Genomic DNA, 25,534 nt, shown 5'->3' on the forward strand with positions numbered 1-25,534 from the left:
GCTCCAATGAACAGGTCAGTTGAGAGAGACATGTCAGGGCAATATTAAAATCAAGGAAAGTGAACTAAACAATTTGCTACATTAGCTCTGACACAGTGCACCCCTTATGGAGAAAAAGGCATTTTTCCACAGGGGCTGCATCTACAGTACAGCTATCTTTCAAAGTAAGTTGTTCCAGAAGATCTCTTCCAAAAAAAAAAAACTTCTTTTGAAAAGTGCATCCGCTCACAAAAAAAAAGCAGATCGAAAGAGCAATCTGCTCTTTCGAAAGAGTGTGTCCACACAGCCCCAGCTCTTTTGAAAGAGCGAGCCAGGGATTGAAAAATCTGGTGCCATAAGTACTGCTGTTCTGAAAAAAAGGCCCCCTGGAGTGTCTACACGTGCTCTTTTTTGGAAGAAGCTTTCAAAAGAAGGCACTCTTCCTGATTTGGGAGTGGAAGAGGGCTTCTGGAAGGAGAGCGGCGTTCTTTCGATTGCGGATCGAAAGAGCACATTTTGTGTGTAGCTGCTCCATGTAGTCTTTTGAAAAAGGGCCTGCTTTTCCAAAAGAACTTGCTAGTGTAGGCACAAGCCAGGACGGGCATGTCTTTGCAAAAGCATTTATATGGAAACATAAATAAGAGTTATTCTGTACAAATCTAGCAAAAATGTCGTATTTAAGATGGACACGTAATTTAACACATTACATACATTTCACTACTGTAGTATTGAATGTTTTCACCCAATAGTACATTTTAAATATGACAGTTGGCCAAGATTGTAATGTGTGGATGCATTTTATATACTCAAATATGCTTTAAACATAGTGAACTATGTTATGTATTTTAAGAACTATCCAATACTTGGAATATATATATATATATATATAATTTCATATGGGATGACCCAAAATTCTCTACAATTGCAAAATCAACATAATCAGGTTGGCCAATTTGCTGATGCCTTTTGGAAGAACATTCATATAACCAGTTTTGAATACAAATAATACATACATACTGCATTTTCCCCTCAGCCTGCCCTTGTGAGTTAATAATGTAAGTTACTCCCTCCCTTGATAAGGACCTTATGAAAGCTCCCATAGAATATCTTCTTTACTTCCTTTTGGTCAAAGGTGACTTGCTGTAAATCCACTTTGTAGTCATGATTGAAATAGGTCAAGGATTTCTTATTGGCTATAGGGGAAAATAGGAGAAATAAGGCCTTAGAATTAAAATAGAATTTGTTTTTACCTACAGCATGCTTGATATATAAGCTTACACATTTTGAAATAGATACTACTTGTCAAGTTTTAAAAACACAAAAAGAACTATTGGTCAAAATAAATAATATATTGTGAAACAAAATAAACAAAGTTAGTATTTTAGAGGGTTTAAAAATATACAAAAACTATTTGCACGTGTAATGTTGATAGCTTCTGTAATATTCATGCTAGACATTGCCAAGTTTCAACACTAAAACTGTCCAACTGCATATACAAGTTGGTTCTGTTACCCTTCCAAATACCTGGATTTAATATACGCTACATGAAACCTTACAGTCAAGTATAACCCCGAGGAGTGGCTGGAAGTCCTCATCTGTTAGCTGCCACACAGCAAAGGGCTCTTTGGGCACCTCTGGGAGGAGTCGGAGGAGAAAGCTGATGGTGTGCACAGATGGGATCCCAGAGGGAAGCAGTTCACTGTAATGAGACAAGCAGAAGTCATCTCCATAACTAACGATAACAAATGCCAGAGGATGAATTTCTACCTTCCTGGAAACAAGAAGAGTGCTGAGCTCCAGAGCAGTGCTGTTGAGACAGCATGAATGAGACCATATACAGAGCCAGCTGAAGCTGAATGAGTTACCCCAGTAGAGAATTTGGTTTGTATCTTGTACATTATTCTTGGGTTCTAAAGACACCTGCAGTTTTGCGTGCATAGGACATCCCCGTGGCCTTGTCACTGCATCAAAAGGGTGGTCCAGGTATTGTCACCATGGTCACTCTGTCACTCCTTGTGTTGGGACAGGGAATGCTAAAAAAAAAACCAGTGACTGAGCCTTGCATCGTTCAAAAGAGACACTTCTGATAACTCATGGAGCTACTTTGATGAGCTCTGAAAGACTCCTCCACACCTTCTCAGGAAGGATGATGGCTGTGATGGATAGGTAGAAAACTAAGGGAAGACTTTAGAAATCCCTTGCAAAGAGAGGTGCATGAGCCATACTAAAGATCACATCATCCACTCAAATGTCAAATGTGGGACTCAGGAATGAAACCCGTGGGAGGACAGGTAACAAGCCCAGCCATGCATTTCTGATAAGGGATGATTTTCTCTTCACTTCCAAAGTCATTACAAAACACTGGTTGCATGCAAACATCACTCAATAGACATAGATCAAAACTGAATGAAGAAAGCAAAATTAGTTCTGTCTGTTACACATTTGTGATCTGCATGGGCCACATTCACATGAATAAATACACAATTCTTCAGCTAGCTTCTCAGGACCAATTCAAACATAAAATCAAGGTTTGTTGGATTTAAATTATAGAATATCCTTGGAAGGGCATTTCTGTGTGTCTTATAGTCCTGCTGGTTGAGCAAACGGATTTGTCTATGCTTTTCTAAATACTTAGAGCCTTATGAATTCCCCCACCCTGTTTAATGTAAGAAGCTTTGCTTCCTTAAATAAGATTAAAATGATCCCATTGCTATAGTAATTAGACTTCAAAATAAAATACAACTGACTAGAAAGAGTCAAATCTGCCCTAATCTATACTTTGTAATAGTACTTGGGTTACTGGCACAGCCAGAAAGAAAGTTGACCCATGAAGATGGCTAGGGCTTTGAGAAGGAGCCCAATGGTAAAGTCATATTCCAAAGTCACTGGGTAATCCTTCTTGTCAATCAACATGAAGCTGCCCAGAGCAGCCACAAGCTTGTATTTTAGAACAGTCATTGTTGGATTGCAAATCGGGAACATTAGGGGAAAGGGTGAAAGAGGTTTAAGAGGTCCTGTTACAGTCATGTTTCCTGCCAAGACTGTGCCTCCAAGTTTGATCTTAAGTGGTCATGGAAAAAATTAAATGTATCACTGACAGAGGACAATAGAGGACAATTCAACAGAATTCTATGCTCATGTGGCATTATCTGATTAAAATGTGGCTGTACATACCACTGCGGCAGCCACCATTACAGAGCTGTACCAGAATTTGTGCCAAGTAGGACACGTGGCCTAGAAGGCTTAAACGATCCCAGGCCAAATGACCCAGAGTCATCCGGTAGAGGTATGAGAGAAGAGTATATAGAAAATAATTAAGGCCATTCAATGTGTGTTAGGCTAGAGCTTTGCAGTGCAAACCTGAATTGATAGCAATTAGAGGCAATGATAGTTATATGTTTCAGAAGGACAGCCATGTTAGTCTGTTTCCACAAAAACAATAAGGAGCCCTGTGGAACCTTAAAGATTCTATTAGGGCATAAGCCTTCCTGGGCTGCAGCTCACTTTGTCAGATGCATGAATTGAAAGAATCAGATGGCAGGGATGTTTATTTTTACGTCATATAGATACTAACCATAAAAACAGACAGCTCCTTACTACCCCTGTAAGTGTTGATTAGAAAGTCAAAAGGTAACATTAACATTTAGTTGAATCTTGGATGAGACAAGGTGGTCAAAATGTCTCTTTAAAGTTTGTGATAAATTGCTTAATGGATGAATTACCTTATGTTAATTACCTGATCCTTAATTACCATGAGGCTACCTCAACAGACTATTGTGTTCTCCCTGGCCAAGAGGCTGCTGTAAATGTACAAAGGCCCTTGGGTCCTGATCCTGTTGGTCTCAGAGCTGCTTAGATGCACCAGGGGAAAGCTGCAAGCCATAAGGAATGAAATCCAATAATACCTTGGTGCCCTTTTAATGGACATTGACTTCAGAACTCAGATCTGCTGGGGGTTTCATACAAGGACTGTGGTACCCGTCATTGGCTGGAATCACGCTGGATATGTATTTTACTATAACCATGAGCTAAATACTAAAAGAACCTTTTGCAATGACACAATCACCTCCTCGATAATATAACTGCACCTAGAAATTGAACTGTCTGAATGTATACTGATCTTTCAACCAATACTCTTTTTTTTCTTTTTAATGAATTATAGTTTAGTTAATAAAAACTGTCTACGGGAGGGTATCTGGGATAAAGTCTGAAATATTCATTGCCTTGGAAGGAAATGTGTCTCATCCTTTGGGATTGGTAGCACTTTGTTTGATTGGGGTGTCTGGGTGGAAGCTGGGTACTTTAAGGGAACTTATGGCTTAGACTTCTGCTTGACCAATAAGATACTACAGAAGCTATTTGGTGCTGGCTTGGTGACTATAAATATTAAAATAACCACGAGCTTTAGAGATTGGCTGTCCTATTTCTCGCAGTGCACCCTTAGTGAGTGACCTGAGTTAGCTTCCCTGGAACCCTGAGTTTCACAGGTCATCATGTGCTGTTTTTCAGCACTTAATTCTGCACAGCTGTGATATTGAAGGTATACCGCTAAACCAGGGAAGAGCACTATAGGCACCTAAAATCTGAGCTTGTCCTTACGAAAGCTCAATGCCCCAATCATCCCAGTGGATTCAATAATGTTCCTATATGACATGTCCCATCACACGATCCATCTTGAGAAAATTTTTGAGAGGTTAATTTATGGATGAGCACACAACACGTCTCCCAAAGGAAGGCGGGGGGAAACCCTTTGCATTCTTTCCCATTTCAGCATTAGCTTTTATAGTATTTTCACTAGGAAATTACCAGTTTAGCATTCACTAAGCCAATATCTACACCCTTCCCCATGAGTCAATATTCTTCATTGTGCAGACCAGTGCCAATGTTTATGCAACAGAGAATAAAGTCTTGTTGTAATCAATGCAGTTGTCAGCTAGCTTCCCCAACTACCTTGTTCTCCGGGTTAGCTGAATATCTCTGAAAAGCGTGTAAGTACGGGTTCCACTGAACACATACGGCTCCATAGCTATTCCTTTAATGGAGGCATATTCTTTTTCCACCAGTCCAAAAGCCTCCATCATATCAAATCCTGGAGCAGACAGAGAAGGGCAGAGAAAGAAATGCTTTGAGACAGTAGGGAAAAATGTTTTGTAAGGGATCTGCCTAAATAATGATTGCTCTTTATTTCCTCCATGGACAGTGCATTCTAATAAGGAAGAAGGCTATTTGGTATAAGAAATAACCAACTTGACCAAAACTTTATCCTGATCAAAACTCTCTCCATATTGTGCCAATGTTCTGAATTGACCCTTCTGTGGTTCTCATCAAAGTGCCTCCTTTGGGCTCAGAGAAATATTCACAGATACATTTCCCAGATACAAGTAAAAGAGGAACACAAATTTTTCAGGATCATGCCCAGAGCACACCTCCCTCCCTTCCTGTGGAAAGGGCTGCAAATTCTTCCCATTTGGAAAAATAGGCTGAGCACATTCGAAACTCTGTTTCAAAGGGTCAGAGAGGTTGTGTTGTGCGAGTCTGAACCTTCACAAAACCAAAAAAAAGGAAAGAAGCAGTCCTGTAGCACCTTAAAGACTACCAATATGATTCATTAGGTGATGAGCTTTCATGGGACAGACCTGCTTCTTCATTCTCCAGATCTGAGGACGTGGTTCTGAGTTTTTAAAAGTGACAGGAAACATTTGTGGCTGACTTGAGGGTGTTTTAGAAGTTTTTCTTACAGCTGAGAAAAAAGTAACAGATTTATTCACATTGGCTATGGTTACACTACTGCGCTCTGTCAACAGAAGTCACTGTCAGAAGAGATTTCCCAACAAAGCTTCTGACGAGAGAGTGTGGCCACACACTAAGGCTGGGTCAACAAGGAGATGTCCTGCTGGCAGTTTCATGCTAATGAGCAGTCTTGCAATTGCTAATGACTGCTTATTAGCATATTCCTGCAGCTCATTTGCATAGCTGTGCAAGGTCTCACTGCCAGCAGAGGGTACTGCCAGCAGTAAAACAGGCCGTGTAGACATGCCTCTACTGACAAAAACCCCCTCTCTCACGAGCCCCTTATGCCTGAAGAAATTCAGGCATAAGGGGCTGGTGAAAGAAGGGATTTTTGGCGCCAGACACATATCTACATGGCCTGTTTATTGCTGACAGCACTCCCTGCCAGTAGAGATCTCGTGCAACTGCAGGTATATAAGAACATAAGAACATAAGAATGGCCATACTGGGTCAGACCAAAGGTCCATCAAGCCCAGCATCCCATCTGCCGACGGTGGCCAATGCCAGGCGCCCCAGAGAAGGAGAACAGAAGACAAGTGATTTATCTCCTGCCATCCATCTCCTGCCCTTGTTATGAAGGCTAGGGCACCATACTTTATCCCTGGCTAATAGCCATTTATGGACCTGACCTGCAAAAATTTATCAAGCTCTTTTTTAAACCCTAATAGAGTCCTGGCCTTCACAGCCGCCTCGGGCAAGGAGTTCCACAGGTTGACTGTGCGCTGTGTGAAGAAAAATTTCCTTTTATTAGTTTTGAACCCACTACCCATCAATTTCATTTGGTGTCCCCTAGTTCTTGTATTATGGGAAAAGGTAAATAATTTTTCTATATTCACTTTCTCCACACCATTCATGATTTTATATACCTCTATCATATCGCCCCTCAATCGCCTCTTTTCCAAACTGAAAAGTCCCAGTCTCTCTAGCCTCTCCCCATATGGGACCCTTTCCAAGCCCCTAATCATCTTAGTCGCCCTTTTCTGAACCTTTTCTAATGCCAATATATCTTTTTTGAGGTGAGGAGACCACATCTGCACGCAGTACTCGAGATGTGGGCGTACCATAGTTTTATATAGGGGAAGTATGATATCTTTTGTCTTATTATCGATCCCTTTTTTAATAATTCCTAACATCCTATTTGCCTTACTAACTGCCGCTGCACACTGCGTGGATGTCTTCAGAGAACTATCCACTATAACTCCAAGATCCCTTTCCTGATCTGTCGTAGCTAAATTTGACCCCATCATGTAGTACGTGTAATTTGGGTTATTTTTTCCAACATGCATTACCTTACACTTACCCACATTAAATTTCATTTGCCATTTTGCTGCCCAATCACTCAGTTTGCTGAGATCTTTTTGTAGTTCTTCACAATCCCTTTTGGTTTTGACTGTCCTGAACAACTTGGTGTCATCTGCAAACTTTGCCACCTCACTGCTTACCTCATTTTCCAGATCATTGATGAACAAGTTGAACAGGATCGGTCCCAGGACTGAGCCCTGGGGAACACCACTAGTTACCCCCCTCCATTGTGAAAATTTACCATTTATTCCCACCCTTTGTTTTCTGTCTTTTAACCAATTCCCGATCCATGAAAGGACCTTTCCTCCTATCCCATGACCACCTAATTTACATAAAAGCCTTTGGTGTGGGACCGTGTCAAAGGCTTTCTGGAAGTCTAGGTATATTATGTCCACTGGGTGCCCCTTGTCCGCATGTTTATTAACCCCTTCAAAGAATTCTAATAGATTAGACAGACACGACTTCCCTCTGCAGAAACCATGCTGACTTTTGCCCAACAATTTGTGCTCTTCTATGTGCCTTGCAATTTTACTCTTTACTAGTGTTTCTACTAATTTGCCTGGTACTGATGTTAAACTTATCGGTCTATAATTGCCAGGATCTCCTCTAGAGCCTTTTTTAAATATTGGTGTTATATTGGCCGTCTTCCAGTCATTTGGTACCAAAGTGGATTTAAAGGATAGGTTACAAACCACTGTTAATAACTCCGCAATTTCACATTTGAGTTCTTTCAGAACCCTTGGGTGAATGCCATCTGGTCCTGGAGACTTGTTACTATTCAGCTTATCAATTAATTCCAAAACCTCCTCTAATGTCACTTCAATCTGAGTGAGTTCCTCAGATTTGTCGCCTAAAAAGGCTGGCTCAGATTTAGGAACCTCTGTAACATCTTCAGCCGTGAAGACTGAAGCAAAGAAATCATTTAATCGCTCCGCAATGGCACTGTCTTCCTTGATCGCTCCTTTTATATCTTTATCATCCAAGGGCCCCACTGCTTTTTTAGCAGGCTTCCTGCTTCTAATGTATTTAAAAAACATTTTACTATTGTTTTTTGAATTTTTGGCTAGCTGTTCCTCAAACTCTTTTTTGGCTTTTCTTACTACATTATGACAGTTAATTTGGGAGTGTTTATGTTCCTTTCTATTTTCCTCACTAGGATTTGACTTCCACTTTTTAAAAGCTGCCCTTTTCTCTCTCACTGCCTTTTTAACATGGCTGTTTAGCCATGGTGGTTCTTTGTTAGGTCTCTTACTGTGTTTTTTTATTTGGGGTATACATTTAAGTTGGGCCTCTAGTATGGTGTCTTTAAACAGTTTCCATGCAGCTTCCAGGGATTTTAGTTTAATTACTCTACCTTTTAGTTTCTGTTTAACTAGCTTCCTCATTTTAGTGTAATTCCCCTTTTTGAAATTAAATGCCAGAGTGTTTGACCGCTGCGGTGTTCTTCCCAACACAGGAATATTAAAAGTTATTATATTGTGGTCACTATTTCCAAGCGGTCCAGTAACAGTTACCTCTTGGACCAGATCCTGCGTTCCAGTCAAGACTAGATCGAGAATCGACTCTCCCCTTGTGGGTTCCTGTACTAGCTGCTCCAAGAAGCAGTCATTTAAGGCATCAAGAAATTTAATCTCTGAATCCCGTCCTGAGGTGACATGCACCCAATCAATATGGGGATAATTGAAATCTCCTATTATTACTGTGTTTTTTATTTTGATAGCCTCTCTAATCTCCCTCATCATTTCAGCATCACTATCACTGTCCTGGTTAGGTGGTCGGTAATATATTCCTAATGCCATATTCATATTAGAGGAATGAATTGTTATCCATAATGATTCTATGGAACATTTTGATTCCTTTAGGATTTTTACTTCATTTGATTCTATATTATCCTTCACATATAGTACCACTCCGCCACCCGCACGACCTGTTCTGTCTTTCCGATATAATTTATATCCCGGTATGATAGTGTCCCACTGATTGTCCTCATTCCACCATGTTTCTGAGATGCCTATTATGTCAACTTCCTCCTTTGATATGAGGTACTCCAGTTCACCCATCTTATTAGACAGACTCCTAGCATTAGTGTAAAAGCATGTTAGAAAACTACCACTATTTATATGTCCGCCTTTCACAGACGTGGTGGATTTTTTTATGCACGATTGTTTCACATCTGATCTTGCCCATATATTATTTCCCACGTTCCCTATCTGACTAACTTCTAGGGAATCCCTGTCTATGGAGCCTCGTGTAAGAGAAGTCTCCGTCCGATCCAGGTGCTCCCCCGCACCAATCGGCTTTCCCCCACCTCTTAGTTTAAAAACTGCTCTATGTCCTTTTTAATGTTTAATGCCAGCAGTCTGGATCCACCTTGATTTAGGTGGAGCCCATCCTTCCTGTATAGGCTCCCCCTACCCCAAAAGTGTCCCCAGTTCCTAATAAATCTAAACCCCTCTTCCCTACACCATCGTCTCATCCACGCATTGAGACTCTGAAGTTCTGCCTGTCTATCTGGCCCTGCGCGTGGAACTGGAAGCATTTCAGAGAATGCCACCAAAGATGTTCTGGATTTCAGTCTCCTTCCTAGTAACCTAAATTTGGCCTCCAGAACATCTCTTCTACCCTTCCCTATGTCATTGGTACCAACATGTACCACGACGACCGGCTCCTCCCCAGCACTGCCCATAAGTCTGTCTAGATGCCTCGAGAGATCCGCAACCTTCGCACCAGGCTCATTAGCATTAGCATTAGCCTCATTAGCCTGCTCATTAGCATAAAGCAGCCGGCAGGACGTCTCCACGTAGACCCAGGTGAAAAGGAGATCAAAAGAGCGCTCTGTTATATCAACAATTCAGCCGGAGTGCCCAGCTGCTCTCTCGACAAAACAGGCACTCAGAAGCACAGCAGACAAGGATGCCCATTGTTCTAGATGCCCTGGCTTTTGAGAGAAGGCCCCCACCCCAGCATCCATCCAGATTTTTTTTGTCAATAGAATCTGTCAATAGTAGTATTATGCCTCATGGCTGAGAGGCAGAATGCTGCTGGCAGAAGTGCTCAGTTTTGTCGACAAGCTGTTGACAAAACACATTTTGTGTGTACGTGCTCCATGGGTTTTGTTGACAAAAGCGGGGTTCTGTCAGCAAAACTCGCTAGTGTAACCATAGCCTATGTGAACAGTGTAATATCCAGCAGCTCTCTGTTTCTGTCCTTTACCACCCTTAATTTTTAAATTATAGATAAATACAGTCAGTCACCTATGGACCTTAAAAATATATCTGGGTTAATTTTTCCAAGAATGAACTAGTTACTGTTCAAGAAGGCTTCAGCTACTGCGGTAATGCCTAATAAGAGTGTAATTTTTTTTTTGTTTTTAATCTATGAAATGAAAAAAAAACTAAAAAAATTGTTCTGAAAAAACCACAAGTTCTAATGAGTTTTCCCTCTTCAACTTGATGTAAAATATTATCATAAAAGAAGTGGCTTTAATTGCCTACGGAGGGGAAAAAGAGAGAGAGAGAATTATTTTCTGCTGCAAAATGTAGCCTCTTATGTGTGAGAGCCATGAAAGTCGGTAAAGTTTTTCCATTTCTCTCTTCATTTTCCAAGTACTGCCCAGAGGTGACCTGCCTTATGAGGTCTACAGAGATTTTTCCTCTAACATCTTTGACATCTCCTCTCCATCTTCATCTCTTTCCCAGCTGATCATTAGAGCTCTGAGTCACTTTCTCATTTCAGATTTTAATACAAACAGACCTTGCAGTTGGGGTTTTAAGATTATCAGAATTTACAGCTGGCTGGGAGGGTGAGGGGAAATAAGTTGATTTTAAAAAGACAAAGGGGACACGTTCATCACATCATTTCCCTTTCAGTCTGGACTCTCAGCTCACTGCCACTTACCATTGATTGGCTCTCGGTTCCGACGGGCATTTTGCATTTGGGATGTTATAATTCACATTAGCACTATACAGCATTCAGAGTGTTCATCAGATTGATCTGACTTGTTTCAGACCTATTTCTCTGTGATCTGAAGACCCTGGGACTGATGTATTACCACCTCAATTAAAATGTATACCAAATATAAACAACGTTTAAAAGCATGATTTAAGCTACCGTTTGAACCGGGGGCCCAAGAGCTGCCATTGGCCTGGGGCAAGGTGGGAGAAGGGCTCGACTCAGTGCTCTGGAAGGGTCATAGCTAAGTGGGGAGGGGGTGGAGCTTAGGGCATTCAGCCCCCTGCTCAGCCTGGACCATGGCACTCTCCTTAACAGCTGCATGCAGTAACACTGCTGCTGCACTTGAAAGGGGCGCAGAGCTCCAGCGGCTGCTGCTGGCAAAGTAGCAGTGGTAGTGGCCAGAGCTCTGGGCCCCTTTGAAACAACTGCCCCCCTTTACCTCTCCACAATCAGCAGGCCTGGTTACAACCATATTATTAATCCACCGACGAGACCGATACAGCACCGGGCTATTCCTGCTGATGGATTACCTGTCTCATGAAAGACAGTAACTCAGCCTAGGTTTACACTACAGATTTGGAGTGGCACAGCTGTGCCACTGTCAGGTCTTCTGTGCAGCTGCTCTATGCCGTCAGGAGAGAGCTCTCCCACTGGTAGAATTAAACCAACCCCAGAAAGTAGAAGTAGTTATGGGGGGAGGAAAGAAGCATCTCCCACCACCATAGTGCTGTTAACAATGGTGCTTTTAGCAGGGGAACTTTTGCTGTTTGGCATGTGTGGCTTTTCATCTCCTTGAACGACAACAATTTTACCTACTAAAGTGCTCGTGCTGACATTACCTAAGAAATAAAGGCAAAGAGATGCTGATTTGGCTTTCATGGCTGGATTAATTTGGTCTGGACATATATGGACTGAATAGTCTCACAGGACATGGAAAGAGAAGTCAAGTGGGTCAGTCTGTGGATCTTAGACACTCATCTGGCCCCCTTTGCCATAGGATGTGAGCACCTCCCCGCCTGTAACATATGTATCCTCACAATGCCCCAGTGAGGCAGAGAAGCCATGCTATCATTACCCCCAATTTATGGATGGGAAACTCAAGCACAGAGAGACTAAGAGTATGGCCACATTTCAGCTGGGAGGTGTGGTTTCCAGCTGACGTGGACATACCCACACTAGCTCTACTCAAGTTGATGCTTAAAAACAGCAGCATATCTGCAACATGGATGACTCCCCCCAGTACAATCCTGCCTGATCCCTGGGTACACATTTAGGCAGCTAGCCTGGATGCTGGCCTCTGCAGCTGCAGGCACTCTGGTATTTTTTAGGCGTCAGTTTGACCACAGGGTGCATTTATACATCCTGGGAATCGCATCTCCCAGCTCTAGTGAAGATGTACCTAAAGCAACTCACCAAAGAAGCCAGTGGCATGGCCAGGGAGTGAACCTGAGTCTTCTGGACCTGTCTGGAAAAACAGTGGCTGAAGCTACCATACAGGTAGAACAAGTCACTTCCTAGATGGCAAGCTATATATAATGGGTCGTACATTAGATAAAGCATGTAAATGGGAAGTAGAGTTCCTCTAGTTAAATATATGCCATTTGAGCCCCAACAGCAGCCCTAAGAATGTCTACAACTTTTACAAGCCACAGAATTACCTCGGGAGGAGGGAAAGGGATAAACCTCTAGACCAGGGGTACTGAAGGAGCCCAAGTGCATTAGGCACACAAATCCCCTTGCAATGCAATGGAAGCTGGATGCCTAATTGCCTTAGGGGTTTTACCATTCCCAGGTTTAACCGTGAGCTGTTCCTAAATGCAGTTTGACACTGATAGGTGTTGGGGTTCATAAATTTAACTATAGCAAATTCCTCCTAGTGAAAAGGCACATGCTGTGTGCAGGAAAGGAAGGAGGCACCGTAGGCAAAGACAAGAGAAGGATAATAAGATATGATGATTGGATAACAAAGGGAGGGTTTTGCAGAGGAATTGTTAAAGGATGCTACTTTTAAAAGTATGGAACAGGAATATGGTCTTATAAAAGCCTGGCTAAACGAAAGAGAGTCAGGACTTCCACCAGAATGGACCGTGTGACCTGAAGAAAGCAGGCTGCTGCCCTTCCCTGGTGACACCTGGCCTAGATTAGGCTGGATGGATGAAGTGAGACTCCGTACAACATGGAAATGTATTTTTGCTGCTGAATGTGGCAGGGAAAGGCAAGGAAGGTGTTGAGATGAGACATGCATTGAGCTCTCCCAGGTATCTGCATCAGACTTGGGAGCAGCATTCCAGGTGTGGGGAAGGTTGTGAAGATGACTTTAACGTGGGCCAGAGTGCTACTGGACTGCTTGTTTGCTTTGTTAGAATACAAACTAACACGGCAACTTGGCAACCTCTCTGTTACTGTGGGCCAGGGAAGTTTCATAAGAGTAATGGGGAGTGAAGATTCATGATGATCAGTGTTTCTATATTCACGACAGAGCCCACCTGTGACTGAGAACTAGTAAGGTACCTTGCACAGAGCCTTCAGTGGAGCGCATGGTGGGACAAGCTGCAGGACAAAGAAGAGGAAAAATTATGAGACACCATAGAAGCCAAACGGGCAGCTTGTTACAGGAATAGAGCCGGGTTAGCTGTGGGTCTGCAGCAGAATGGAGAACACCCAGGGACCTGGTGAGTGATTCAGTGTAGATACCTTGGCACATATAGAACAATACAGTTAATTCCTTGAGGCCAGGGCCCAGCCTCATGGTAGCAATAATCATCACACTTGCAAGCAATCCAATGGCACACATTTGAGCCATGTTTTCAAAGGTTTGAAGCCACACTGATGGCAGAATCTCTCTCTATGCAAACTTGAGTCTACAACAAGAAGCTGCATATGCACTTGGCCAATTTATATGTACAAACATGGGAGTGTGCAAGGTTTTGCTTGGCTCACTCATCACTTAAGCCTTTGAAATGATTGTCCTTCATCAGCAAGCCCCTTCATCATAACTTTGTTTTGATTCAATCTTCTACTACTGCTGGCCCACTGTGGTCTTAAATGCAATGATGATGGATTTTTTTTTATATATTTAGAGTCAGCTGTGCCCATTGCAAATTAAAGGACTATAACTGCACACCCTTTTTTTTTTTTTTTTTTTTTTTTTTTTTAAAACATGTAACCAAGGTTTTACCTTTGCAAAACTGTGTCTCAACTTTATTTTTAAGTGGTAAGACCAAAATTCTCAAAAGCTAATGTAAGCAACCACATGCACCAAAAGCTTTCCATGTATTTACATACAAAATGTGCATAGGCAATCTTCTTGGGTGCATATGTAAATTGTGTTAATTGCACATACAGGGTATGCACGTCCAGGTAAGTATGAAAATCTGGGCTGTAGTGGATTCTTTCATTTTTACTGCTTTGTTATTACATTGTAGAACTTGCGATCACTTCAGCCAGTCAGATCCTGCAACTCTATTCTCCCTGGGCAATGACCACGTCACTCTGTGACCAAACAGCTTCCTTAAAGCATTGTGTAATTTATTTAGAACAAAAAGCATTTCAGAGAAACCAGATCTCAAAAACACCAAACCAGCCAGCAGATACTGCACATACTTCTCCTAGCTGAGGCACTGCATCCTGAGCTTCAGCTTTTTCCCAGTGAATATCTTGGATGAGCACCCCTTTGTAACAGTGACAGACCCTGGTCACCAATGGGCAGGGTCTTACCTAGGACCTCTGAAGCATAGGGTATGTCTCCACTTCTGTGAAGATCAATCTAGTTAGGGTCGAACTCCCGCAATTCGATTTTGTGCTCCTCATAGAGGCACGTGAAACCCAACTGTCTGGGGCTGGCAGTGGGGTGCTGTACTTCTCGCTGTCATGAGGCATAAGGGAGGGCGATGGGAGAAACTCTCCCACTGACCTCTTACCTCTCTCTATGTGGACAGCCAGGTGAATTCCATTGCGGATAAGTTGATTCTAGCTATGCAACTGCCACAGCTAGAATTGTGTATCTGCAACTGACTTAACCCCCTAGTGCAGTGAGTGTACAAGCTACAAGCCACAAACTTCTTAGGTCAGGCGGTGGTAGACGCATCAATGGTTTAGATGCCACAAGAGCTGGACAGCATTCCACACCCAGCAAGTCTGGGTTACTTCTACACCTGCTGGGTTTACTTTAGACTCATGCTGGAAAGATTCATGCCCCCAGCAGCACCTTCCATAGCACGACAAATGACTTGCACCCCATCCTCCATGAAGTGCTAGTGCTCAAGTTGCCACTGTACAAGGATGCTTGTGAATTTCAGCTTTATCACACATGACTTACCATCTGTTTTGAAGGGAGCAAATCCTTGTGCTGAGGGCTGTTCAGCCAAAGCAGAGGCTGGAAGAAAAATGAATTTGTGAGTTTCGATTCCAGGATTGTGATGTTTGGCTTACTATTGTGCATGGCTACTGGGCCCTTCCTGTGCTCCCTTCTGACTGCAAAGCAAGAGCTTGGGAAGATGGAATGGGAAGGGCACATTGTTGGAGCCATGTCTTGGTCCCAGTGTTCCAGATGGGGACCTACTACTTCCAATCTCACTTCCTTCTAAAGAGGCTGGAGCTGTGTCTGCACTTACCAAAAACTTCGAAATGGCCATGCTAGTAGCCAGATCAAAGAATGCTAATGAGGCACTGAAATGCACATTCAGCGCCTCATTAGCATGCCGCTGGCTGCAGCACTTCAAAATTGCCACATTTCACTCCTGCATGGCTCGTCTACACGGGGGTGGTTTTGAAAGGACCCCACCAACATCAAAATCCCCTAATTCCTTTGGGATTTTGATGTTGGTGGGGTCCTTTCAAAAAGGACCCCTATGTAGACGAGCTGCGCGAGAGCGAAACGCTGCAATTTCGAAGTGCCATGGCCAGTGACATGCCAATGAGGCACTGAATATGCATTTCAGTGCCTCAGTATTTTTTGATCTGGCCATTAGCATGGCCATTTCAAAGTTTTTGGTAAGTGTAGACGTAGCCTGGATGTTTCTTTTCGTGCTGGAATTTGCAAAAGGGCTGAACACTTGGTTTCCTGTGCAGGGCACAAGCTGTGCCCTGAAGATGTTGCATCCTCCTTTTTGTGCCTGCAGAATGTATCATGGAGAATCATGCATAATGGAGAACTTGCACCTCTAACTGCCTGATTTGCAAACAGACAGGAAGCTAGATACATATTGTTATTTGTGTTACTCACATTTATATCTACACTTAAACTGCATTTGCAAACTAGAACAGCAAAAGGTTGACCAACACTTCTGAAAGTCTGGCCTTCTACATATACTGCTTCTCCTACACAAGCAAGTAAATCTGAAGAGTATCTCCATTGAGTTTCACTTAGCCAAATCACTCTCTGAGCCTTTAACTTTTAACATTGCTTTTCCTTATTTCTCCTCCTAAACCCCAGCCAAACCAGAGTAATGACAGCATCGCACTTTTGTATAGTGGAGATCTCTGGATAAAAGGCAATACATAAAAGGCAAGTGCCTATTGATTTGCCTACCAGTTTTGCCAGTAGCGGATACAGAGTCACTCTCTCCTGTGTCATAGACAGCAGAAACCACCACCTTGTATGCTGTATTGGGAAGCAGCGACTGCAGGGTCACTCCATTGCTTCTACCAGAAACCGTTATCTAGAGCAGAGATGAGAAAGATTTCTGTTCCAGAAGGATTCTCCTTTCAGCTTGTAGTCACATGCTGACAGAAGTGGAAAATACAGGCCCACAGCAAAGCAGCTTAGAGCCTGTGACCACATTCCTCCTCCCTCCTAGAGGTGGGAAAAAGCTTGTAACCCCAAATTTTTTTCTCTGAAAACAACAGATTCAACAGTATTGAAACTTCTCTCAGGTTCTCATTGGTTGCTTCAAACTGTCTCTCTTCATTGTGGGGAGGGGATGTCGCAAAAAAAAAAAAAAGTTTCCCTTCAACGTTTTCTAAATCAAACATTTCCAATTTTTCGATTCAAAATTGCATTCATTCGCAACATTTCCTTTCATTTTATTTTTTTAGACATTTAGAACAATTAAAAAGAAATTAAATCAAAATGAAATGATTTTGTCGTGACAAATCATTTTGTTTAATCCAAAAGGTTTGTTTAAATGCCAGAGAATGTTGAAAAATGATTTTTAGTTCAACCTGAAAATACTTATTTAAAAAAATGCTTTGGAATTGCCATTGAAACAAAAAGATTGACTGTTTTCCCATCTCTTTTCTGGCACACATGGCCCTCTGTAGGCCTTAGATTCCTGCTAAACAGTGGGACTGCCTTTCAGCTCATCAGGGGAAATTTTCTTAGATACAGGAGGGAGTTAGGCATCTAATGTCTACTATAAGTTATTTATTCTGGACAAGGTCCACTGTTAGTATCTTCCTAATGGATATCTGAATTGGGTGGGCAACATTGGCCTGAGACCAATAGGCTTAAATTAAATGGATACACAGACTCATGGTTTCTTGCTTTGTTTTTCTATTGAAGCTATAGACTGGAGGAAGAAAGTCAATGGATAAGGCAATATATAAGTGCTGGGCAGTTCAATACAAACATGGGGATCTTGTCCATCTAGATGGATTTCAAACCTTTTTATGTTACTGCAGTCTGACTCAGTCTAAACAGAGACTTTGAGAGCTAAAGGCTAAAGCTTAATCACTTTAGCGCAGAATAGGGAATTTGTCCTTAATCCTCCACCCGTGGGAAATTCAGCACTCTGCTTTGTGGAGCAGGAACAGGCAAAAGAGGTGGCTACAGTCAGAGGGGGCTTGAGCTGCAATGAATTCTGATGTTTTATCCAGAAATTCACAGAAGAGTCTACAAGGCTTTGGTCTGATGTGGCAACAGACCATCTACTTCCTGTCTTTAATGTGCTGCCACTCAAAGGAAGAGCTCCCAGGAATCAGAGGGAGTTGCTCCTGTACTCTGTTAACCAAATTTACGCCTGGGGTAACCTCAAGACAAACACATCGAAGATGGTGCTGTGCCTGTGTCTCTAGTCAAATGCTGGCAAGTGGCATGCCCAACAGCAGCTGAGGACTTACAGTTTGCTGAGTGCTGGCATCAGATTCAGGAGCATAGGTTACTCTGTAATATTGTATGTGGCTGCCAGGGGGTCTCCAGTGGACCTGCAGGCTATTGTGGGTCTCCGAGTCTATAGCAAGGTTGATGGGCATGCTCTTGGAGGCTGCAGCAGGAAACAGAGATGAACTAGATGAAAGGCATAGTGATGGATACAAACTAGGCAAAAAACACTCCCTGGCTGGCACATTAGTAAAGTGCTTCATTGCTCTGCCAGCATAATGGTGACAGCTCCAAACAGAGACAGAGGAGGCATCACCTCCTGCCCAGGGAAGGAAAGAGAACAAGGTCATGAATAAGAGGGGATTTTCCATGGCTGTAAAGGGAGGACTCAACATTAAGGGGAGAGGGGCCTGGGAGCTGAAGGAAAACTTGGGAGATAAGAGAGAGACCTAGAAAAATATTAGCAACCGTGCAGAGCCTGGCACTGCTTGGCTCATTCTCTTTGTGCCACCCACAGACTTCTGAAGCAGTCTCATACAAAGTTTGGACGCGATTCCTATTGCATACCCTGAGCTGAATGAGACTCCTACAAGTGCTAAGGGTTTGAGAGCCCAGGCTCCTGCCCAACCCCTATTGTACATGCTGCAATTTGTAGTCCCAAAGCCCAAGGCCTGTGAGTCTAACTCAGTAGAATTGGTGCTGCAGGTCTTTTAGTGCAGCGTAGAAACACCCCAAGACAATGGTCAAGGAAGCCAACAAAGAAGAAGATAATCCCCTTGGTGTATGGTTCAAACATGTCATATTGCTTGAAAGAAAAATAATGGAGCACCCAACAAAGGAGCTTGTTACCAAAGGGTCTCTTGCCCAAAGTTTGGTCTGGGCTTGAAAACCAAGAGGGGAAGAGGCTGGTACTAGGAAGGGGAAGTCTAAGGAGAAAAGAGGGAGGCAAGGTAAACAGAGACAAAGATGTGGGAGATGAAACCAAAGGAAAAATGAAGACATGGCTGAGTCTAGGATACTTACACTCTCTTCTCAAGCTTTACCTGTAACACTCACTTGCCCACACAGCCACATCTGAGATCACCTCAGAATGTGCTTTGAATGAAGCTTTGTTACTCACTTTGCATTCACATTGATTCTCCCTCCCTTTTCCTAGGTCAAAAAATGTGTTGTATTGAAACCAAACCAAAGGCTATTGACTGAGCCTTAAGGGTACTGCTGTGCAGCCACCCAAGGTGAGGCAGACAGGGAGAGGTGGAAGTCTTTGCTGTGGCGTAAAGGAGGGGAGCTGTCTACCTGGGCCCAGGTCAGGTTCCCAAACAAAGAAGCTGTGTTTAGAAACAGTTAGGGTTGAAAGTGAGTGTCAGCAGAGCCCAGCTAACACCTGTTCCTGTCAGACTCCCCATCACAAGATCAAGGCCTGCTCAGAGTGGGATTAGATGATACAAAAAATGATAGTGTCTTGCCTGCACAAGCACTTCCACCCTTGATAAAGCACCATCACTGACAGCAGGAGACTTCCTGAAAACACTCAGTGTACATAAGGCCACTGAGGGAGGGAATGCCCTTCTAGTAGCACCATCACTGAGCATTCCTGCACTGCCCCATGCTCTGGGATGTTCCCCATGTCCAGGACATACAGCTAAACCCAGACCCAGCTCACTGCCTTCAGGTGAGTTTAGGTGAGGAACCAGGCCTCCTGACTGGCTGAAGACTTCAGATGGTACATCCTTAAATCTTGTAACAGTGCCAGGTTCCTGGGGACTTAATAGCAGTCCATGCCTGTGGCTGAGTTTCTGGTCCTTCTGCGCCTATCTCCTTGAATCTGTCTTCTTTCCACTGGCTCGCAGTTCCAGTGCCAGTCCCTGCTCTGGCTGATTCTCTGGGCCTGGCCCCTTATTCCTGACTCTTGGCCCTATCTCACTCCCTTGGTAACTTGTCTCCTGACTTGGGCTCTTGCCACTAGGCCTGGTCACCTCCACACCAGCCACTAGGCCAGCCTCCCACCTGACCATTAGGCAAGACTGCTCCCAGCACCTCTCACACATTTGCTGCCTGTGTCAACCATTTCATTCAGATACGATGTACCACCAATTCACTGCTTCCCTTTCACTATTTTAAGTGAACTCAAGCACTCAAGATAGAGTAAATTGGCTGAAAACTTCCAAATTGGCATTTCTTGGAGAGACAGGGCCTATAATATCCACTGAATGCAATCTACTTGCACTGAGTTTTGTATGCAGGTTGAGCAGGGAGGTGGTCCTGATTAAAATTAACTCCCTGAGCTCACCTCAGTCCCTTGGGAACTGTATAGTTCCCCGTTATAAAACAAGTATACAAAGACAGTCAATTTTCTCCCAGCCTTCAAGGAAGCCATATTTTCCCAGGGAGAAGAGAGAGACAGAGAGATGAGGTTGTGTTCATCATGTTTCCTGCATAGCCTCAGGCTTCTTGGGTAATAGCCTCATTTCAGCAGCTGCCCTTAGGCTGCTGTATTTCTTTGAAGATGTGGGACAATTTTTTTTAATAAAAAAATGTAACGGCTTAGCCTCTTCCGATATGGAGGGATGAGAAAAAAATGTCAAAGAGAACATGACTCACTTTTCATCCCACATATATACCCTGATGCACACCCTGGCTCTCTCTTACTGCAGCAGGCATACACCTGCTGATTAGGATACAACATGAACTTTTCAGTTGGAGGAGGACTTGGAAGAGTTTTGACGCATTGTTGGTATTTCATCTGGCAGTCCTTGGTTTTAAGAAGGTCAAAGTGGAGAGGAATCATACAATTAAGCTGAATCATTTTCTCAAGGAGGCTGCTTTTAACTTGGCCTCAAAATAGAGTGTGAATCTCTCATATACCAGTGTGCCATCTATTTTTTCCATCCTTGTGTGGAATAAATTTTGTTACATGCATCAAGGCATGAGTGAATGTGCACCACTATTAGACATTCATGCTGGCAGCTGTGAGCACTCAGGTAACCAGCTGGACAGCATCTGAATCACTTCTAGGTCGCCGCCCAAGCACTCATCTTAGAGGAAACACTGTCCACAACGCTCTCTTCTCTATCAGGACACTTACAGACTTAGCCTTTTTCAAGCTATTGGGACAACAAGCTTTCGTGAGGCTCCCAGTACCAGCACTCACTTTTTGAAACCACATCTTCCTCTTTCTTCACTTTTCCTCACTGGCCTGTTTCCCTTTTAAATTGAGAGGCAAATTTTTAAATAGGTTAGGCATCCAGTTGTGCATGCAAAATCCATTCCCACTGTGTAAGTAGCATTCTGGATGTATGTGCAAACTAGGTAACTGCATGTGCAAATTAGTCATGTGTTCTGGCTATACAACTGCATGCCTAACTCATTGAGCATCTGGTCCTTTGCAGGAATTAAGTGGTGACATATGGAATCCTCTATTTACACACAGGAACGCACGATGCACTGCAGGGCAATGGATTTTTTTGAAGATGTGTCTGAAGACAGGACCCGTTGTTTGTGAGAAAAGGATGTACTGTAATATCTTAGAATGCTAGAGCTGGACAGGACCTCAGGAGGTCCTCAAGTCCAGCCCCCTGCCTAAAGCACGATCAACCATCCCAGTCAGGACTTTGTCAAGCTCGGACTTATCCTCCAGGGATGGAGATTCCACAACCTCTCTACATAACACATTCCACTGCTTCACCACCTTCCCAGAATCCCTGTGTGGCTTCTGATCATTCCAAGGAACAGCGGACATGATCTCCACCACCCGGCAAGTGCAAGAAAAATGTCATGAACAAAACCAAGCCTTATACATGAATTTCACCAACCTGACCAAAGCATTTGACTCAGTCAATCATAGCGCCCTTTGGTCCACCCTCTCAAAGATCAGCTGCCCCAAAAAATTCATTAGTATCTTAAGTCTGCTTCACTACAACATTACTAGCACCATATTGAGCAACAACGGAACCCAAAGTGACCCCTTTGAGATCAAAATGGAAGTCAAGCAAAGCTGCGTCATTGCCCCATCAACGTTCTGTATCTTCATCGCTATGACCCTTCACCTAATTGTTGGCAAGTTTCCAGATGGATTGAAGGTTGGGAAGCTTCCCATTCATTCTATAGACAATCTTAGGAGACTGAAAGCTAAAAGCAAGACCTCCACAACCTCAACCATGGAGCTCCAGTGTGCGAACGGCAATATGGTTGCTGCTGTTTCTCCCACAGCCCTTCAGACCATTATAAGTGCCTTTGTTAAAGCATGAGAATCTCAGCCTCACACTGAAAATCAAAAAGACCAGGGTGCTCCACCAACCCTCACTGATGGGACAATCTCATGCACCTTCCATTGAAGTCAATGGAGAACTGCTGGAAGATGTACAGCACTTCCAATACCTTGGAAGTCATCTTTTCACTAAAGTCAACATTGATGCGGAAATCCAGCATCGTCTGAGCTGTGAAAGCTCTGCTTTCACCTGCCTGAAACAAAGGATCTTCGAGAACCAGGACATCTATCCCTAGACAAGGTTCCTTGTGCACCGTGAAGTGGTTGTTCTAATGCTACTGTATGCATGTGAAACCTGGACAACATACAAGCATCATTTGAAGGCACTTGAATAATATCATCAACACCACCTCAAGAGAATTTTAAATATCTCTTGAGATGATAGGTACACGAACACTAGCATCGTGGAAGAGTCGAACATGACCAGCACTGAAGCCATCATTCATCAACATCATCATTGGACTGGTCATGCAGTTCGGATGTCTGATCAGCACCTCCCAAAACAGATTCTCTTTTTCAAATTGGAAGGAGGACAGAGGAGCATTGGGGGCCAGGGGAAGTGATATAAAGGACATGCTGAAGGCACACATGAAAAAAGTGCAGCATTGGTGTTTACACTTGGGAGAACCTTGCCCAAAACCATCCCCAGTGGAAGACTGTAATACGCGAGGGGATGGCACAATTTGAGAGGTCCCACTACAGTGCAGACAAGGAGAGGTGGAGAAGAAAAGAGTGTCAAAAACCGCCCCACACCCCTCCAACAGCTACCAACACTTGCTTCTTCTGTGATCGGCTCTGCAGCTCCAGAATTGGGCTTACCAGCTATCAACGGGCTCACATATAGGAGGGTGACATGAAGACATCCTACTCATTATCATGTGACCACCAAGAAGATGTGAAAGTTTTTCTTAATATCCTAATCACTTAACCCTCTTCCACATGTTCAAAATGGATTCCTTCAGGATCCCCTCCATGATTTTTTTCTGGGGACTGACATAAGGATGACTGGTCTCTAGTTCCATAGATTGTTGCCCTTTCTCTTTTTAAAGATGGCACTATACTTGCCTCTCTCCAATCACCTGGGACCTCTCCCAATCTCCAAGAGTTTTTGAAGATAAAACCCCACTGAATGCAATCTCCCTGCACTGAGTTTTGTGTGCAGGTTGAGCAGAGAACTGGTCCTGATTAAAATGGACTCACTGTCCTCATCTCAGCCCACAGGGAGATGTATAATTCCACACTGCAAAACAAGTACAGTCATTTTTTCTCTTAGCCTTCAAGGAGGCTGTATTCTCCTGGGGAGAAGGCGGGGGGGCTGTCACCTCCTTATAATATATGGAGATACACATCTCATAGAACTGGAAAGGACCTTGGGAGGTCATCGAGTCCAGTCCTGTGCCCTCTTTGCAGGACCAAGCACCATTTTTTTTCCCCTTCACTGTCCCACTAGCATCTCTCAGACCTATTTCAGCTCTAGCAAGAATGAAAAATACACACTGTAGGGTCACTTCCCTCTTTTTGTCTTCTGAGTTGGCCAACCAGGACACTAATAAGTGCCATCTGCAGTGGGTCGTGTGACATGGCTTGGGTCAGACTTACTGCTTAGTGTGTGTGTGTGTGTGTGTGTGTGTGTGTGTGTGTGTGTGTGTGTGTGAGAAACGTGTGCAGAAGCAGGTGTATATTAGCAGTGCTTGAGTGTGTGTAAGCAGTGTGTACCTCAGCAGCGTCTAACCAATGGGTGTGTTGTGTGTGAAGTATGCAGAGATGTGCATGAATGTGTCTGTGCAGTGTGTGAGTGATGTGTAGGAGAGTGTCTCTGGTTGTGTGACACAGCCCCTGTACAGTTTGTGAGTGTTAGAGCTGACTGGACACAACCCTCCACCCAATATGCAGCTGCATCCTGGACACTGTGGAATTCACACCTTCAAAACATACCAGTTTGTTTACAGACTCCTCCAAATTGCTGCAGTTATCCCCCTGCCCTGTAGGATAGCACGATGCAGTAAATGCTGCATTGATTGCTGTTGCCCAGCACTTTGAGGCTTGCTGGAGGTAGCTTTAAGCCAGGGTATATTCTTATTATTCATTATTAATAAAAGCAGAGTTTTGGCTCCCAAGACACCCATTTACGCTGAGCTTCAGCAATTCAGAAAATGCAAAACCAGCCACAATGATTTGCTTCTGCAAAGACTGTTGGGAACTAAGAGGAGAAGGAGCAGATCACAGATACTGAAGGACTCACATTCCATTTATTGCCATTGGACAGGGGGGTGTTAATTAAGAGGACCTTTTGGGGTGTCACTTTTTAACCTTGATCTGTCTGTACCAAGCCAGATCCAGACTTTCCCTCAGGGCAGAGTCTGACGTCAAGGCTCACTCTCCTTTTTGTAAGTACACTTGCTAAGGAGTGTGACTCACCAAGTCAGTCCCCAAAGGATTCCTTGCTTTCCTTAATAGACAGCATGTTATAAGCAAGTAACATTCATTAGGCAATATCTAGACAGTGAATTAAGCAGCCTACAGAAAGTCAGTACAATCCACTCCAATATATTCTGTACCCTCTTACTGGGAGAAAAGCAAACCACATGTCAAGGCTTATAACACCAGCCTGCTTTCTTGAGCAGACTGCAAATGTATAATTCATCAACCATCCAGCAAACTGTCTGCAGCACTAGGGACCTGTTCAATACATTTCACCAGACGCTAAGAACAAAATATCAGCTTTTACGTCGTGGTACATTCCTGGAACATACAATGCCTCGTGGTACAGAGCACACCCCATCTAAAGGGCCTGCTTATGAATGTGTAGGGAAGACCATGTTAAGACAGGTGTGCTAGTTATGATGAATTTTCCACCAGGCTTTTAGAAGACGCAGCCCTCATCGCCAAGGAACAGTCACTTGGTGGGTTCATCTACAGCTGTATCTAATAACATAGGTGATTTATGTGTTGTTGTAAGGCATTTTTCAGTGCTCAAAATCCTCCTTAAAAAGTGGATCATCTCAGCCTTCCAGCAGTCCACCACGAGGCACCAAAGATGCAAAGGAAACCAGCCCACCAAAAGAAGTTCTAGGGTGCAATCTTGCCTCCCCTGAAGGCAAAAGGAGTTATGTTATTGATTTTAAGGGAGTCAGGTTTCCCCCCACCCCTAAAATGCCAAAGCAAAACCACTCCAGGCAGGACTAAGGTGGCATTTCACAGTT

The 25,534-nt window shown here is 43.5% G+C and overlaps 1 protein-coding gene across 2 annotated transcripts in view; it reads right to left on the minus strand.

The window, feature by feature from the left end:
- COL20A1 (collagen type XX alpha 1 chain) overlaps window positions 1-25,534 on the minus strand; it is a 127,830-nt gene that overhangs the window by 39,960 nt on the left and 62,336 nt on the right. For both annotated transcript variants that reach the window (XM_075011846.1, XM_075011847.1), the window contains exons 19-25: window positions 18,085-18,227; window positions 16,556-16,685; window positions 15,344-15,400; window positions 13,537-13,575; window positions 4,930-5,068; window positions 1,536-1,678; window positions 1,063-1,172 (exon numbers count right to left, since the gene is read on the minus strand). In XM_075011846.1, coding sequence (XP_074867947.1) covers window positions 1,063-1,172; window positions 1,536-1,678; window positions 4,930-5,068; window positions 13,537-13,575; window positions 15,344-15,400; window positions 16,556-16,685; window positions 18,085-18,227 — 761 coding nt within the window. The remainder of the gene's footprint in view (window positions 1-1,062; window positions 1,173-1,535; window positions 1,679-4,929; window positions 5,069-13,536; window positions 13,576-15,343; window positions 15,401-16,555; window positions 16,686-18,084; window positions 18,228-25,534) is intronic.

Source organism: Carettochelys insculpta, chromosome 17 (genome assembly GCF_033958435.1).
Source record: "Carettochelys insculpta isolate YL-2023 chromosome 17, ASM3395843v1, whole genome shotgun sequence".
NCBI lineage: Eukaryota > Metazoa > Chordata > Testudines > Carettochelyidae > Carettochelys > Carettochelys insculpta.